Below are 15,000 nucleotides of genomic sequence, written 5' to 3'. Positions count from 1 at the left end.
TTATCATAATCATTATCATTATCATTATCATAATCATAATAATAATCATTATCATTATCGTTATTATTATGATTACTATTATTATAATTATTATGATTATTATTATTAATAAAATTAGTAGATATGTACGTATTCTATGAACAAAATTGATTGCTTGTATATATTGAGAATTATCGTAATAAAAATACTGTACGAAAAACGCATCAAATTCCATAAGTCCTCGGACGGTACCTATTTAAAAATTTCCTTCGTTAAACATTTTTAAAAATTTATTTACCATAACAAATAACACTGTTTCGTTAAAAATATTTATTCTTATAATATACAAAAACAAAGATATAAAATAAGAAAATTCAGTATGCGTAATCAGTAAACAAATGGATAAATCATATTATTGGTTTGTATAATAATTTGCATCATTCTGTACATAATTGTTACTTATTTAATCGTGCTTTTCGTATAAATCTATTATAAATGCATTGCAATCGGAATGATCAAATTAATATGATTTCTTGGTCTCCTATAAAACATCTGAGCAAATGAAATTGTTATTTCACCTATTTTTATAATATGAAAATAATTCGCATTCAATAAATTTTACATAATTGGAATTATTTTATATGTAGGTATGAAACGATGTTACTTCGTGTAATCAAACTTAAATTTTTCCTGACTTATTAACTGATTATTTAAAATATTTAATTAGTATTATTTCTTTTTGTAACAAACTCTGAAATAAATGTTCATAAATCGAGAAACAAATAAAATTATGTTTTAATGACGATCTTAAGTCTAACAGTATGATTATTTTTTCTTATTTCGTTTCATTTTTACTTTTTACTTTTTTGACATAACTACTATATACTTTCAAAGATGAGAGCTGAAAGAATTAAAATCCCAAAGGCATATTTATTTAACACTCTTTATCGTATTTTTTGAGTGCTAGATACCGAATAAATCAGTGATTAAAATTGACCGTTATCAATCATTCTCTAAAGGAATAATATTATATAAAAATACATGTACATGACAGTCATTTATAGACAGGGTGTCCAAAAAGTTTGGAATCAAACTTATACTACGTATTTTTATATATTATTTTTTAAGAATGATAGATAACAGTCAATTTTAATTACAGTTCTTATATTTATGTTAGATTTATGTTATATATGTTTTATAATAAGTTAAAATATTATTTGTAATTCATCGATCGAAACAATTATAAATTCTGATTTAAAAAAACTTCAGAATTTGTTGCGTGACATTAATTTTCTATCAAGGATACGTAATCTTAAAAAAAATCCTATAGAGAAATTTGTTATGAATTTAATCGTAACATTTTTAACATGGCTTAAGATTGATGTTGATGCGATTAACAAGACAACTTTCGAGCAACAATTAAATAGGTTGTAGAATAGAGGAGATACTGATGCTATAAGCATTATTAATTTACATGTATCAATAAAACAAATATGTAACAGAATATTTATAAAAAAAATGTTTGTATAAGCGATATTACTAGTGGTGGCTCTAAGAAAGTATGTAAAGTGACAAGATATTTAGCAAATTTTATACTTTATGTAACTAATAAAGAATCAAATATCTTAAGCCCCATTAATGAAATACATAGCGAAGCTAACATAAAACAATTGGAAGAATTGAAAGAAAAAACAGAAGAATAGACAAATGTTAAAAAATGAAAAATATTTGAATATATATGAAATATAAGAACTTCCTTATCTCTTATGCAAAAACAATATGAGAAATTCTCGGAAATAATATAACATTAATTATTCTCGACTGTTATTAATCACATCACGCATTTATCTTAATTAATTTTAAGTAATAAAATTAAAAAACTGATCGCGCGTAACAATTATTCAGAATAATCGTTTGGTCTGACGATTTCTTTCTTTCATCTAAAGAAGACTATTTTGCATTGGTTATTGTCTTATGTTAATATGTTAATACACTATAACTTATACAATTGTAATGACAAGATCCTTTATATCACAAAATTTATGTTTTAAAAGCTCCTGATTTAGCAGCTTTAATTATAAATGCTTTCACTGTTATATCGTCTAATTTAGCAAAATTTGGTGTTTGTATTACCGCAGTCATATGATTTAATGCAAATTTAAAACAAAACTCTTCCAACTCCTGAAGATAAAATAAAGAAAGCATTTCGGTCATGATTAGTAAGTAAATAACGTAATCAAACGTAAAATAAATCTACTTGGACTTACTTGAGCATTGTACTCGATCGCTGTACTATATAAAAAAGCCACATTTAAAACAGTGATTCCTTGTTTAATTATTTGAACGCATCGTCTTTTCAATTGCATTTCACAATATACATTTGCTAAGTCTAACAATTCTAGAAACAAAAATCAATTACAAAATATGCAATAAAGTGAAATAATACATTAGAATATTTAAAATGATCATGTGAAGTATTTTTACCTAATGCACTTTCAGGAGGAAGATCGACTTCATCTGTATACAAATATTTCAAAAATGACTTATAAACGTCATGAGAAAATTGATCATGTTGGATAACACTGCAAAAATAATACATGGTAATTCAATTAAATGAGAATTCATATATATATATATATATATATATATAACAACAACAAATTCATAACTCGTTATTAAAATCTACCTTTGACTATTTTCTGCCCAAGCCTCTTGAAACATAGTTCTAAAATATTGACATCGTATTTTTAATACAGCCTTATGAACATAAATAGATTTACCATCTACTTGTATCGTCAAGTCGCTTGTTGTCTACAATAGTATTAATATTAATCAATTAGGAATCCAATAATATGTATATATTTTAATATAAAAATAAGAAATATACAGAATCATTAAATGCCTCTCTCATACAATCTACGATACTTATTTCTTCTGCTGCATAAAGATATAATGGACGATGCATTACGCTTGGTGATGCATAACAAGCCAGTGCATCATGCAAACTTGCTAATGGAGTAGGTGTCGGTATTGTAATGCTCTGTCCACGGCATTGACCCCACATAAAAACTCTATTTCCTTCTCCAATTGCAACGCTTATATGATTATAATGTAATGCTGCTACATCAGATACTCTTCCCATTTCTTTTACAAATAACTATTATATAAAAAATTAGTTACAAACAATATCTTCTTAGATAATATTACATTTACTTTAGAATAAATCATCCATAATTTTACCTTCATGGGAACACAAGTATTTGTTTTATTACCAAGACCCAATTGACCATAACTATTACTCCCCCAAACGTAAAGAACACCTTCGTCACTTAACGCTAGCGTATGTGCATAACCGCAGACGACTTTTTCTAAAATCATTAAGAGAAACTTCTGTATTAGAAGATATATTATTAATGAGAATCTTTGATATTGCAAAATATAATACTAATATAATATATTTACCTATAATTATTCCTACTAAACCTGCCACTCTACATGGATTCAATTGATTAGCATAACTTCCATTTCCCAATTGTCCAACTCCGTTATGACCCCATCCATAAATTTCACCATTATTTGTAACTGCCATACTATAAGTCTGTCCACATGTAATGGAGATAACTTTTTTACCAGTTAAAGCAGAATTTATTCTACGTGGTACACCCTGATTAGAACTGAGTCCACTACCTACTTGTCCACAGTTGTTTTGTCCCCATGCATAAACCTGCACACATGTGAACGATCAATTGATTCTTTGCTACAATAAATTTTTAACTTATTTTATGTAATATTATATATCATTATGCATACTTCCTCTTTCTAAGATGATTATTCGATTACGAGATATACTTTTGTTTCTCTGTTACCTCTCCTTTATCCGTTAGAGCAAGAGAATGATGACTTCCACACGCAACGTCTATCACAACTTTTTCACTCAAAGGCATTCCTACATGATTCGGAGCCAATCCATGATTCGATGATCCATTACCCAATTCACAGAAATTATTATGTCCCCAAGAATATACCTTAAAAATATTACAGAAAATAATGAAAATAAATTATTTGCTTATTATTGAACGACCATAAAAAATGATATTATTTAGAAGCATAATTATTAAAAAAATATAAGTACCTCTCCTTTGTTTGTAAGCGCCAATACATGAGGACCACTGCCATAAGCAATAGTTTTAATACCCTTGTTACAAAGAGCTTCTACTTTTTTAGGATGAAGAGTACTATGTGCATCGCCTGTTCCAAGACAACCAGTAATGTTGCATCCCAAACCAAACACCATATTATCTTTTGTTACAATTAAAGCTTCATTTCCTAAATTACCTACAAAATAAATTTTATTTATTTATCTATTTTCTTTTTTTAATATCTAAATTAATAAAAAAAAAAAAAATTAAATCTTTAAAATTAAATTAATAAAACTAATTTAATCTAAACTAATCAAAACAACGGAGTTGTCGAAAAGCTGTCGAAAAGCTGTCAAATAAATAAATTTCCAATTACCATATACTACGACCATCCGAATATTAGCAGTAAACTTGGCTTCTAATAAGCTAAAAATTGGCCAATTCTTTAAATCAGAAGAAGACATTATATATATGTATTATATATAATTTTTGTTAACGAATAAAATTTTGCTCAAACTTTAATATAATGTCACTTTGTAAACACTTTAACCTTCACAGTGATTCATTGCGAAGGGGAAGATAAAACCTCTAAGTAACAAAATACAATGAGAACTGAAAATTCCTTACTATACAAAATTCTTTGATCACGTATCCATGATATAAAATATATAACAATTGTAGAGATACAAATTGTAAATAAATATTTTTAATTGATGAAATTACATTTTTAGCCCGATAAAATGTTAATAAAAATAATGGCAAGTTTTTAGAATAATAATTATATTATTGAAATATGATTAGCACAAATAATATCTTGATGCAATGAAATATGAAAAAATGAATATGAAAAGTATTTCAAATTATTTAACAAACTTCTGATAATTTTATTCACGTATTTTAATTCACAATTAGAAACTTCTTTTTAAAATGTTGTTATCATTTATTTGCTAATTAATTGTGCTTTCGTTTCATTAGCAAAATCAATGAAAACTAATGGAATTTATACTTGTTTTTTGCATATACTTTAATATCCAAATTAGTTATTTTGATTGGTCTAACAATAAAACAATCTAGAAATTTGGTTGGTCCGAATCATTAAACTACTGTTACCAATCGAGCACATCCCATGTTGGAAATAAATTACTTTTTTCTTGTAAAAGCCACGAGCAGACCAAGGCATTTAAATAATAATGCATTATTAAGATTTAAATAATTAACAATAAATATCGCGCGAAATGGTTTTGTCATTTTGTGTCAAGAGATTTATTTTATCAAGAAGTAATGTTCTTAAAATACCAAAACGTAATGGATACATAGTACTGTAAGTCAAATTAAATTGAGAATCATTTATATGAGAGGTTAAAGATAATTTTATTTATAAATTTCACATAAAAAGGTAGAAAATTATTAAAATTTTTATTTACAAAATTATCTTTAAGAAAGATTTAACTCTTCTGTGATCATTCGATTATAGTCTTCCAGAAATAGGCGAAGAATGTCTACAGCAAAATTTACTGAAAGAAAATAAAACGCCAGAATTCAATAATATTACTATTGAAAAATGTATAGTGGCAATTCGGAAACAAGTTGCAGAATGTGACAATAGAATCCAGAAAATAGAAACAGAACTACAAGGTTAGTATGCAAATGGTTTATACTTATTTCTACGACTATAAATAACAATAAAGTTAAATGTTAAATCTACTTATTCCAAGAAACAGAATACGAATATTAATGCGTTATAAAATATCCAACTTTTTTTGCAGATAACAAAGATGTTAACGTATTCAACGATATTTTATTACCCTTAGAAGAAACATACGTTCCTTTAGGAATAACATATGGTATAGCACAAACATTGTATTATGGAAATCAAACTTTGATACCAACAAAATCTTTCACCGATATCAATATACGTACTATGAAAGCAATAGAGAATAAATTTAGTAGCTTACCAATTTATGAAGCTTGTAAACGTACTAAAGAAAATAACAATATTCAATTAACAAGTCAGCAAGAAAGAATATTAAATAAATATATAATTGAAGGAAGATTTAATGGATTAGAACTTTCTAAAAAGAAACAGGAATGGCTTACAACTAGTTATCAACTTCTATATCAACAAGAAATGGAGTTTACTAAAAAATATGAGGTCAATATCTTTTAATAAAGAAAAATAAAAGTGATATTAAAATTATTATTTTTTAGAGTGCAACTAAAAAATATGCTCATGTCATAAAAGATGAAAATAACGTCAAAGACTTTTCCAATGAATTATTAGAAGCTACAGCAGCAAATCCTGCAGAACCTCATGTAGGTCCTTGGACTATCACTGTGAAACCACACGTTCTTAAATTATTCTTAGGTAAATAAACAATATAAATTTTCTTTTATCACTTTTAAGTCAACATTTAAAATTTAAATCATTTGTTTAGAATGTTGTTCTAGTCGATCTTTACGTTGGAAAATGTGGCTAACAAATGCTACATTATTATCTCCTTCGGATGAAAAAATGTTGCAAACAAGTAGTATATTAAAGGAAATGTATTCTATGCGTAAGCAACAAGCATCTTTATTCAAATATGAATCGTATACTCATATGAATATAGCAAAAATAACTAATAGTTTGGAGGAATTAAATAATACATTTGACATCTTATTAGACAGTGGTAAGATGATAGTTTTTCATTTGTTAATTACATTTTTTTTTTCTATCAAGTTATAATAACTAATATATTTTACTAGCTCGTAATGCTCAGATACTTGAGATAGAAAAATTGAATAAATTTGCGAATGAAAAAGGATTCACCGATTCTCTCAAGCCATGGGATATCTTATATTGGAATAGACAATTTCAAGACAGTCTTTATGAGTAATATAACAAAATATTTGATATATATACAAATTTATAAATTATAATAAATAGTAAATTATAATATTATAAAATTATTATAAAAAAAAATCTTACAGATTTAAAAAAGAGTCGTTGAAAGATTACTTTCCATTACCAAAGGTATTAAGTGGATTATTTGATTTACTTAAAATAAATTTTGGTCTAGAAATTGTGGAAAATAAAAAAGTAGATATTTGGCATAAAGACGTTTCTTTCTACGATATATTTAATACAAATATATCAAGTAAAGAACCGATAGCAAGTTTTTATTTAGATCCCTATGTAAGAGGTGACGAAAAACCTCATAGAGATCAAAACTCTGGATGGGTAATAATAATAAAAAATAGAAGTAAATGTTTGGACACAAAACCAATGTGTTCCTTAATATTTAATTTTCAACGTCCAATGAATGGAAAACCTTCGTTACTTTCACTTGAAAACGTGCGAATACTATTTCAAAAGGTAAAATTAATTATTTTATAATAAGATAAAAATAATTGTTGTTTAAGTAAAACAAGCACGTTCTACGTTATATTTATGTTTAACATTTAGTTTGGTCATGCATTACATCATATGACAGCTACAACCGATTACGCAGATATTTCTGGACTATCTTACTTAGAATGGGATACAGCCTACATTTATGATTTCTTTCTTGAGAATTGGTATGTTTGTATTATGTCTATGTACGAATGCGTATTTTCTAATATTTAAATTATTTTACAATAGGTTATATGAACCATCGACTTTACAAATGATTTCCGAACATCATGAAACAAAAGATAGTTTACCAGCAGAAGCAGTTGAAGTCGTAAAAAATTCAAGATTACAATTAGCAGGATATAATTTATGTACAGAACTTCTTTTCTCACGATTTGACTTGGAGGTATATTCAAGGTAAAATTTATATTATATACATATATATGTTTATTAAAAATAAAAATACCGAATATTGAATTTAACTAAATATTTAGCGATGATTCTTGGAGAGATATAATGGAACGTCTATGGAAAGAACACTTCATAATACCGATGGAAGCAAATGATCCATATATTTATTCTTTTAAACCCATGTTTTCTGTACGTTTAAGCACAAATTATTATTGGTAAGTTAATAATCTTTTACTTTAATTTTCCATTTAAAATGTTTATATGTGATATATTATATGTATATTTTCTTTTCTACAGTCGCCTTTGGTCACAAATGATTGCAGCAGATATATATAGAGCATTTCAAGAAATACCTCTTGAAGACAAAATTAGTTACGAAGAAGTTTGCAAAAGATTTCAGGAAACATTTTTATCTTTAAATAGCACTTGTCCAATTAGTGAAATTTTTAGAAGATTCAGAGGAAGGGATCCAAATCCAAAAGCACTTCTAAAAAATCTGGAATTATATAAAACTGAGTAATAAAAAAGTATCGTAAATAAATTTTAAGATTTTCCACATACCAATTATATTGTACATAAATATCATTATACATAATTCCTCAAAAATAAAATTAAGGTAGATAATTGGGCATGTCTTATAATACAAGAACAAATACAACTTAAAAAATATATACATAAACTTAATAGATAGAATAATAAATTGAAGTTCACCAATACATATTAAAATACAAACGATTTGTAAGATAAAAGAAATTAATTTCAAATTCAATGGAAAAAACAATTTAAATTTAATTAGAATATATAATGGAACACATAATACTTAATACATATTAAATGCTAAAAGTAGAATGTTCTACATTTGCATTAATAAATTAAAAGTATCCTACGTGTAATAATAGCATAGAGCAAGAAGTAATAAGTTTATATATATATATGTGTGTGTGTGTGTGTGTATGGCAACACTATTAAATATATATATATATATATACACACGCGCATTATACATGTATTTACACCAGCTCTTTACGAAGTATAATTTCCATTAAACTTCCAATAAAGCTACTACTACAATACTAATAAAAAGTAAGATAATAATTATCCAGTAACCACAAGTACGATCTTTATAACTTATGCTTTCTACTTGACGTGTTCTGTTAATTAAAGTTTGATCAGTCATATCCATATGATCAGCCAAGTCATCAATTATTTCTATATAAATAAACAAAAAAATAGATTAATATAGATATCAATAATATTATTGGATTATTTAACGTAAATGCTTCTTTATTTTTAATACCATTTTGGTGAACCACTTCATTGCTAATAGTTTGTCCTATTTCTTTTTGACGTGCTATTACTTTGCATAATTCTTCTAATCCTTTGTCTTGTTCTGATAACAAAAAATGTAATTAATATTACATCATTTACATATTTGTTGAAAACAAAGTATTGTAATAAAAGCAATTAATTTATTAAATAAATCAATACCTTGCAAGACTTGTTCTTGATAATTTTGAAGATCTTGAGTTGACATATTTACATCTATGGGTTTATCATCGTCATCATCTATGGCCCACGATGTTGTTCCCATATCAGCAAATGCGGATGTTCCAGATTTTAATAAACTCTTTCGATTTGACAATAGAGATTTTGTTCTGGATTCATAGAACTTTTGTAATTGGATATCTTTACTTTGTAACTGTTCGATCTGTCTTGTTCTGCGTTCTGCTTCTTCTATAGTTCTATAAATTTTGGTATCTTAAGGAATATAATTGTGAATTGTTCTTATTACACTCTCCCTTTTACAGGTTTGAGAAACCTTGATACACCTTCCCACACTCCTGATATCTCCCTGGAGTCAACAGCACATTATGTTTCTAAGCGATTACCCACCCAAGTAATAACCATGCTCATCGTCGTTTAACTTGAATGATCAAATGGGAACTAGTCTTTTCAAAAAGATGAAGCCAAAATATGTAACAACAAACGTACATTATGTGTAACATAATGACAAATTAAAAGGATACATAGTTCTAGATTTAGAAGCTTCTTCGACTTTAGTTTTAAGTTGATAAATCTCTCTATTATACTGTTTCATACGTAGACGTATATTTGCGGACAAACTTGCGTATGCTTGAGATGTTTCTGATTCTCTTTCACGTGCAGTAAGTTGCTCCATAATGTCACGGAACAACTTTTCACAAGCTTCATACTCTGCAAGCCTAATATAGAAAATAAAATAAACTTTATTCCAAAATGCAAAAATTACAAGCTATAGAAGTTCTTCATTAAGGAACAAAAAATAAAGATAAATATAAATGAAGCATTGTAATTAATAAACATATGTACCAAGGGTCATTGTCTTCTATGTAAACGAGTGCCATCCTTAAAGATTTCTATTTAATTCAAATAAGCTAAAATTGTTATGATATATAAATTTACATCGATATCTTCATCATAGCTAATAATTCAATGTTCAAGATGATCAAATGATCTAGTGAACACCTGACGAGAGGAAAGACACGTTGGCTGATATCATCATAACAAATAGCCTTGATTCGTCCATAAGTCATATCCCCCACACAAGGTGGTACACGTAGTAAAATATACAATCTATATAAAATGTGTTATCCTTTCACATTATTTACGCACGTTACCGTTGTACCTTAATAATGATCTGTCTTTATATCAACTCAATTTCAAATCCTTTAATCTATGACAACCTTTTTTTCACAAAATTTCTTTCTATTTTCTTAATATCATAATATGACAAAATACTTTTGTATAAAACAAAGATAGGAATCGAACGATAATAATGTAAATAATTTTCTAATCATGGGCGATTCATCGCGTTAAGCCAAATAAAATGATATGTCATATAACGCGCATGCGTTTTGCTCTGTGATTGGTCGCGATTAAAAGCGGTCAGGAAAAGGTTTATACAATTATGCGCAAGCGCATGCGTATACGCTGACAAGTAAGAGAGAGTGAGAGAGAGAGAGAGAGAATAAAAGAGATTTAGATATCGCGCGAAAGAGAAACAGATAGATGATCATTATAAAAACAGAGAGAGAGAGAAAGGCAGAGACGAAAGAGTACATGCGCATAATCTCGTCCGCGAGCAGAGAATTGTATTCAGTTGTATTTTTATTGCTGTCATATATATCGATAAAAGTAATTCCCTAGTGTAAACTGTAAGCGTTAGCCTGAATGAGCGCGAATAAGTGAGAAGCGAAAGGAAAAGAAGACAGGTGTTGAATATGTCGCGTTGCTATGAAACTCGGTGATATTATCGTCGAAAGGTAAAAATCCTAGGAAAGAGAATAAGGAGAATCGAAAATGGGAAAAAAAAGATTTTCGCATATTTATTTGTCGTGCGCGTGAGAGAAAGAAAGAGAGAGAGGGAAAGAGAGAGACGGACCGAGCGTGTTTCTTGGAAGGTCACCGAAGGCAATATTATAGGAGTAATCGCGTCGCGTTCGTATATGTGGTGATCCGAGAAAGATAATTCGAAGTAGAGAATCTTGAGAAACTTGATCTCGCTGAGACGGGTCAGCACGCATCGGTTGCTTTTTAAAAGGGTGGACAGAGAGAGGGAGAGAGGGAGAGAGAGAGAGGGAGAGAAGCAAGTGCGAACGAAAAACGGACAGGCATAATTCAGATCCGGGTTTGTGCGTGCGTGCGTGCTTCGTTGTATTCTACGATCTTGGAAGGACGATCTATGTATATATACAAATGGAGCACGGGTGTGTTCTTGAAATAAAAATGCGCGCTGAAACGAAGTATCATTATCTAGTATTGTTCTAAATATTGATTTTTAACGCTCGACTCCGTCACACACAGAGAGAAAGATATATCCTTTTAACTTTCTCGCTTATGCGAATATACGAGGCATTTTCTCATTACTTTCCTTTCTCTTTTTTCTTTCTCTATTACGTAGCCAATATATACTCTCGCTAAATCGTTAAACGATTGATGATCATTTAAACTCTTCGAAAACAATATGTGCTTGAAATGTGACATACATGTATGAAATCGATCGTCCCTAGATCATACTATGAGTAGTACGTTCGGAACGGAGGCATCAACGATCGCGGTCTCGGTGATTGACAATATGATGACCAATGACTCTAATAACATTGTCGATAATACCTTTGAAGCAACCAGGGAAGCGACACCTATTTTTTTGCAGACTCGAGCTGCTCAAGGCATAGCCGGTGTTTTCGTCTGGCTAGCTCTTTTTTTAACTTGCCAACAGGTATGTTTTATACTTTGAAAAAATAACTCGATTTATATAAAGATCTTATATAAATATTTTGATCTTCCTAGATTTATCAACATTTAAGATGGTATACCAATCCCACGGAACAACGATGGATAGTCAGAATACTCTTCATCGTACCAATTTATGCAACGTATTCTTGGGTGTCCCTATTATTCTTCAATAGCGAAAGCTATTATGTTTATTTCTTTACCGTACGAGACTGTTATGAAGCATTTGTTATATATAACTTTCTGTCCTTATGCTACGAGTACCTGGGTGGTGAAGGGAACATTATGTCCGAAATAAGGGGTAAACCAATACGTTCCAATTGTTTGTATGGAACATGCTGCCTAGTTGGAAAGACTTATACTATTGGTTTCTTGAGATTTTGTAAACAAGCAACTTTACAATTCTGCTTGGTCAAGCCTGTAATGGCTTTTGTCATTATATTTCTTCAAGCATTTGGCCATTATAGAGATGGAGATTGGTCTCCAGATGGTGGCTATATTTATATAACAGTGATTTATAATTTTAGTGTATCTCTTGCTCTTTACGGACTTTTTCTCTTTTACTTTGCCACAAGAGAACTGCTAACTCCGTTTGAACCAGTTTTAAAATTTTGTACTGTAAAAAGTGTCATTTTTCTGTCATTTTGGCAAGGTAATTTCTTATTTCTTTTTTTTTTTGTTTGTTAATATTTGATTATAATTAATACTATTTTAATTTTTATTTGTTATTTCATATTTTTAGGAGTGTTATTGGCCATTCTTGAAAAAGCAAATGTAATTTCACCAGTAATAAACAGCTTAGGTCAGTCAACGAGCGCTGGTACAGTTTCTGCTGGTTATCAGAATTTTCTAATTTGCATTGAAATGTTGTTTGCTGCAATTGCATTGCGCTATGCATTTCCATATCAAGTATATTCAGCTGGTTGTGTAACTGACTCTAGAGGAAGAAGTGTGACAATGCAAAGTATTAGTAGCAGTTTGAAAGTATGTAACATTACTATATTATATATAGATTTTTAAAATGATTATTATCATAACAATATATTTAATAAATTGTTTAGGAAACTATGAATCCAAAAGATATAATGACTGATGCCATCCACAACTTTCATCCACAGTATCAACAGTATACGCAGTACAGCTCTGGTATGTCATATTTTATTACTAAAGATGATTGCACTATGTGTTATTCAAAAAATATTTCCAACTAATTAAGCAACATTATCAATATGAACTGCCTTGATTATTTATAGCATGATGTAGTGATTAATCTGAAATCATGATCCATAATTTATCTATGTTTTTAATTTTGCATAATTTTATACGCATATATATGTATATGAAAAAAAGATATATGTGAATGTTGGAATTAAAGACGTGCCCAATGGAATAAATTATTATCAATATTATATTGCTTAAATAATGCAGTCATCACATTAATTTAATTCCAGCTTTTCTATAAAATTAAAAAATATTTTAAACATCGAATAATTTTTGAAATCATTCAAACATATCGAACGATATTGTATGTAAATAAAATATTTAACTAACATTCATTGGAAAATATGGGAATAAAGTATGCTATGCCATTTTGCTAATAAAATAAAAACACTAGTTTCAGCTTCTTTTTGATTTGCGCTAATTTTTTAGATTCAGCTTTGTTGATGGCACTTTATTTGCTATTTTTCAGACGTTAATACCAACTTGCCGTATGAAAAACTATGACACAGTGAGCCATCATTTTTTTAATTACAAGAAATTGGACATTGGGCTTTATGCAAGTTTAAATGAAGATTAAATATTATATATAATATAACAAAACATTTTTTCTATATTGATAATATATGTTTATTTAATGATTTAAACAAAAATCTATTTACAGAGTTAAAGGTCAGCTCTCTTTGCTTAAAATATTAGTTGTGACAAAACGTTGTCAACATACATAGATAGGCATGATTCATTGATTTCATGATTAACAATCTCTTCTGTAAAATAGTACTTAAGCACTTAACACAAAAGCACTTAGAAAACTGGTGTACTTATATATATGTTGCTTTAAAATAAATAAAAAATATATATAATAGCTGATGTAATTTTTTTTCGATAACATAAAAATAAAATTCAAAATCAGAATAATAAGATGTAGATGATATAAAAGATGTGGCATGAAAATATGGGTGCAAGTTTATTCAGCATGCAAACATACAATTTCGTCTAGTTTATTTGAATGTACTATTTTTCTATTTTTACTTGTCATAAATGTAACAGCTTGAAATTATCAATTTTTTGCAACAATCTGCATGATGTTTCTGGCAAATGAATATGTTATTATTGTATTTCTGCAAATTTTTTCTCTGTTAAAATTTCTAAATTAATTAAATATAGCTATATATAAAATAATTTAAGTATTCGAACAAATTGTTTGATATTCATTATAATTGTAATTAATAATTTGAAATTTATATAAAAACATTTTACAAAATATGTATTATTAGTTAATCAATATATCATTAACTCAAACAGGCATAATTATGTCTGTAATAATATGTAACATAATATAACAAATAGGAGGACCGAAGGGGCAACGTGGTATGCGAGTATCCAGCTTTGATCCTGATGATCCACAAAATATGCCGGTACCACCACCACAAAGACGTAATACTTCTCATCAACGAGTTGCAACTATCTCACAAAATTATAATGAAAAAACTATGTTATTGAGTAGCGATGATGAATTTCAATAAATATGGAAAGTAATCAATTGAATGCAGAGCTTATAAAGATGAAATATATTAAATTATATATATATATATATATACCAAACAT

The 15,000-nt window shown here is 28.2% G+C and overlaps 4 protein-coding genes across 8 annotated transcripts; 2 read left to right on the top strand and 2 right to left on the bottom strand.

Moving 5' to 3' along the window:
• Positions 1-294: 294 nt before the first annotated feature.
• On the bottom strand, positions 295-4,805 carry LOC106788780 (RCC1 and BTB domain-containing protein 1-like). 2 transcript variants are annotated; one of them, XM_014752343.1, is made up of 11 exons: positions 4,495-4,805; positions 4,112-4,314; positions 3,846-4,004; positions 3,671-3,703; positions 3,442-3,577; positions 3,220-3,347; positions 2,867-3,136; positions 2,666-2,790; positions 2,464-2,561; positions 2,247-2,377; positions 295-2,160 (listed from the first exon to the last, which is right to left on the bottom strand). In XM_014752343.1, exons 1-11 carry the CDS (start codon positions 4,580-4,582, stop codon positions 2,020-2,022), a joined length of 1,512 nt encoding a protein of 503 aa, XP_014607829.1. In that variant the 5' UTR covers positions 4,583-4,805; the 3' UTR covers positions 295-2,019. The 2 variants fall into 2 exon arrangements, with proteins under 2 accessions (XP_014607829.1, XP_014607828.1); XM_014752342.1 differs by having other exon boundaries at positions 3,442-3,703; positions 4,495-4,803.
• Positions 4,806-5,245: 440 nt separating this feature from the next.
• LOC106788772 (organellar oligopeptidase A, chloroplastic/mitochondrial) lies at positions 5,246-8,462 on the top strand. Of its 2 annotated transcripts, none has more exons than XM_014752329.1 (11): positions 5,246-5,439; positions 5,593-5,753; positions 5,885-6,270; positions 6,327-6,483; positions 6,554-6,787; positions 6,864-6,990; positions 7,089-7,473; positions 7,564-7,676; positions 7,741-7,908; positions 7,986-8,117; positions 8,200-8,462. In XM_014752329.1, exons 1-11 carry the CDS (start codon positions 5,354-5,356, stop codon positions 8,420-8,422), a joined length of 2,172 nt encoding a protein of 723 aa, XP_014607815.1. In that variant the 5' UTR covers positions 5,246-5,353; the 3' UTR covers positions 8,423-8,462. The 2 variants fall into 2 exon arrangements, with proteins under 2 accessions (XP_014607815.1, XP_014607816.1); XM_014752330.1 differs by having other exon boundaries at positions 5,423-5,514.
• On the bottom strand, positions 8,452-10,734 carry LOC106788775 (syntaxin-8). The gene is made up of 5 exons (XM_014752334.1): positions 10,252-10,734; positions 9,930-10,124; positions 9,391-9,644; positions 9,200-9,292; positions 8,452-9,111 (listed from the first exon to the last, which is right to left on the bottom strand). The coding sequence occupies exons 1-5, from the start codon at positions 10,284-10,286 to the stop codon at positions 8,945-8,947; spliced, it is 744 nt and encodes a 247-aa protein (XP_014607820.1). The 5' UTR covers positions 10,287-10,734; the 3' UTR covers positions 8,452-8,944.
• A 247-nt stretch (positions 10,735-10,981) lies between these two features.
• LOC106788773 (transmembrane protein 184B) lies at positions 10,982-14,937 on the top strand. Of its 3 annotated transcripts, none has more exons than XM_014752333.1 (6): positions 10,982-11,204; positions 11,952-12,160; positions 12,232-12,826; positions 12,917-13,158; positions 13,236-13,320; positions 13,865-14,272. In XM_014752333.1, exons 2-6 carry the CDS (start codon positions 11,960-11,962, stop codon positions 13,897-13,899), a joined length of 1,158 nt encoding a protein of 385 aa, XP_014607819.1. In that variant the 5' UTR covers positions 10,982-11,204; positions 11,952-11,959; the 3' UTR covers positions 13,900-14,272. The 3 variants fall into 3 exon arrangements, with proteins under 3 accessions (XP_014607819.1, XP_014607817.1, XP_014607818.1); XM_014752331.1 differs by lacking the exon at positions 13,865-14,272 and adding an exon at positions 14,743-14,937 and having other exon boundaries at positions 10,983-11,204; XM_014752332.1 differs by lacking the exons at positions 10,982-11,204; positions 13,865-14,272 and adding an exon at positions 14,743-14,937 and having other exon boundaries at positions 11,234-12,160.
• Positions 14,938-15,000: the final 63 nt, after the last annotated feature.

The sequence above is a fragment of the Polistes canadensis genome, unplaced genomic scaffold (assembly GCF_001313835.1).
Source record: "Polistes canadensis isolate GaletaPanama2010 unplaced genomic scaffold, ASM131383v1 scaffold_153, whole genome shotgun sequence".
NCBI classification, from domain to species: Eukaryota; Metazoa; Arthropoda; class Insecta; order Hymenoptera; family Vespidae; genus Polistes; species Polistes canadensis.
Note: the sequence above shows the minus strand (reverse complement) of the source record. Positions and strands in the feature narration are given on the sequence as shown.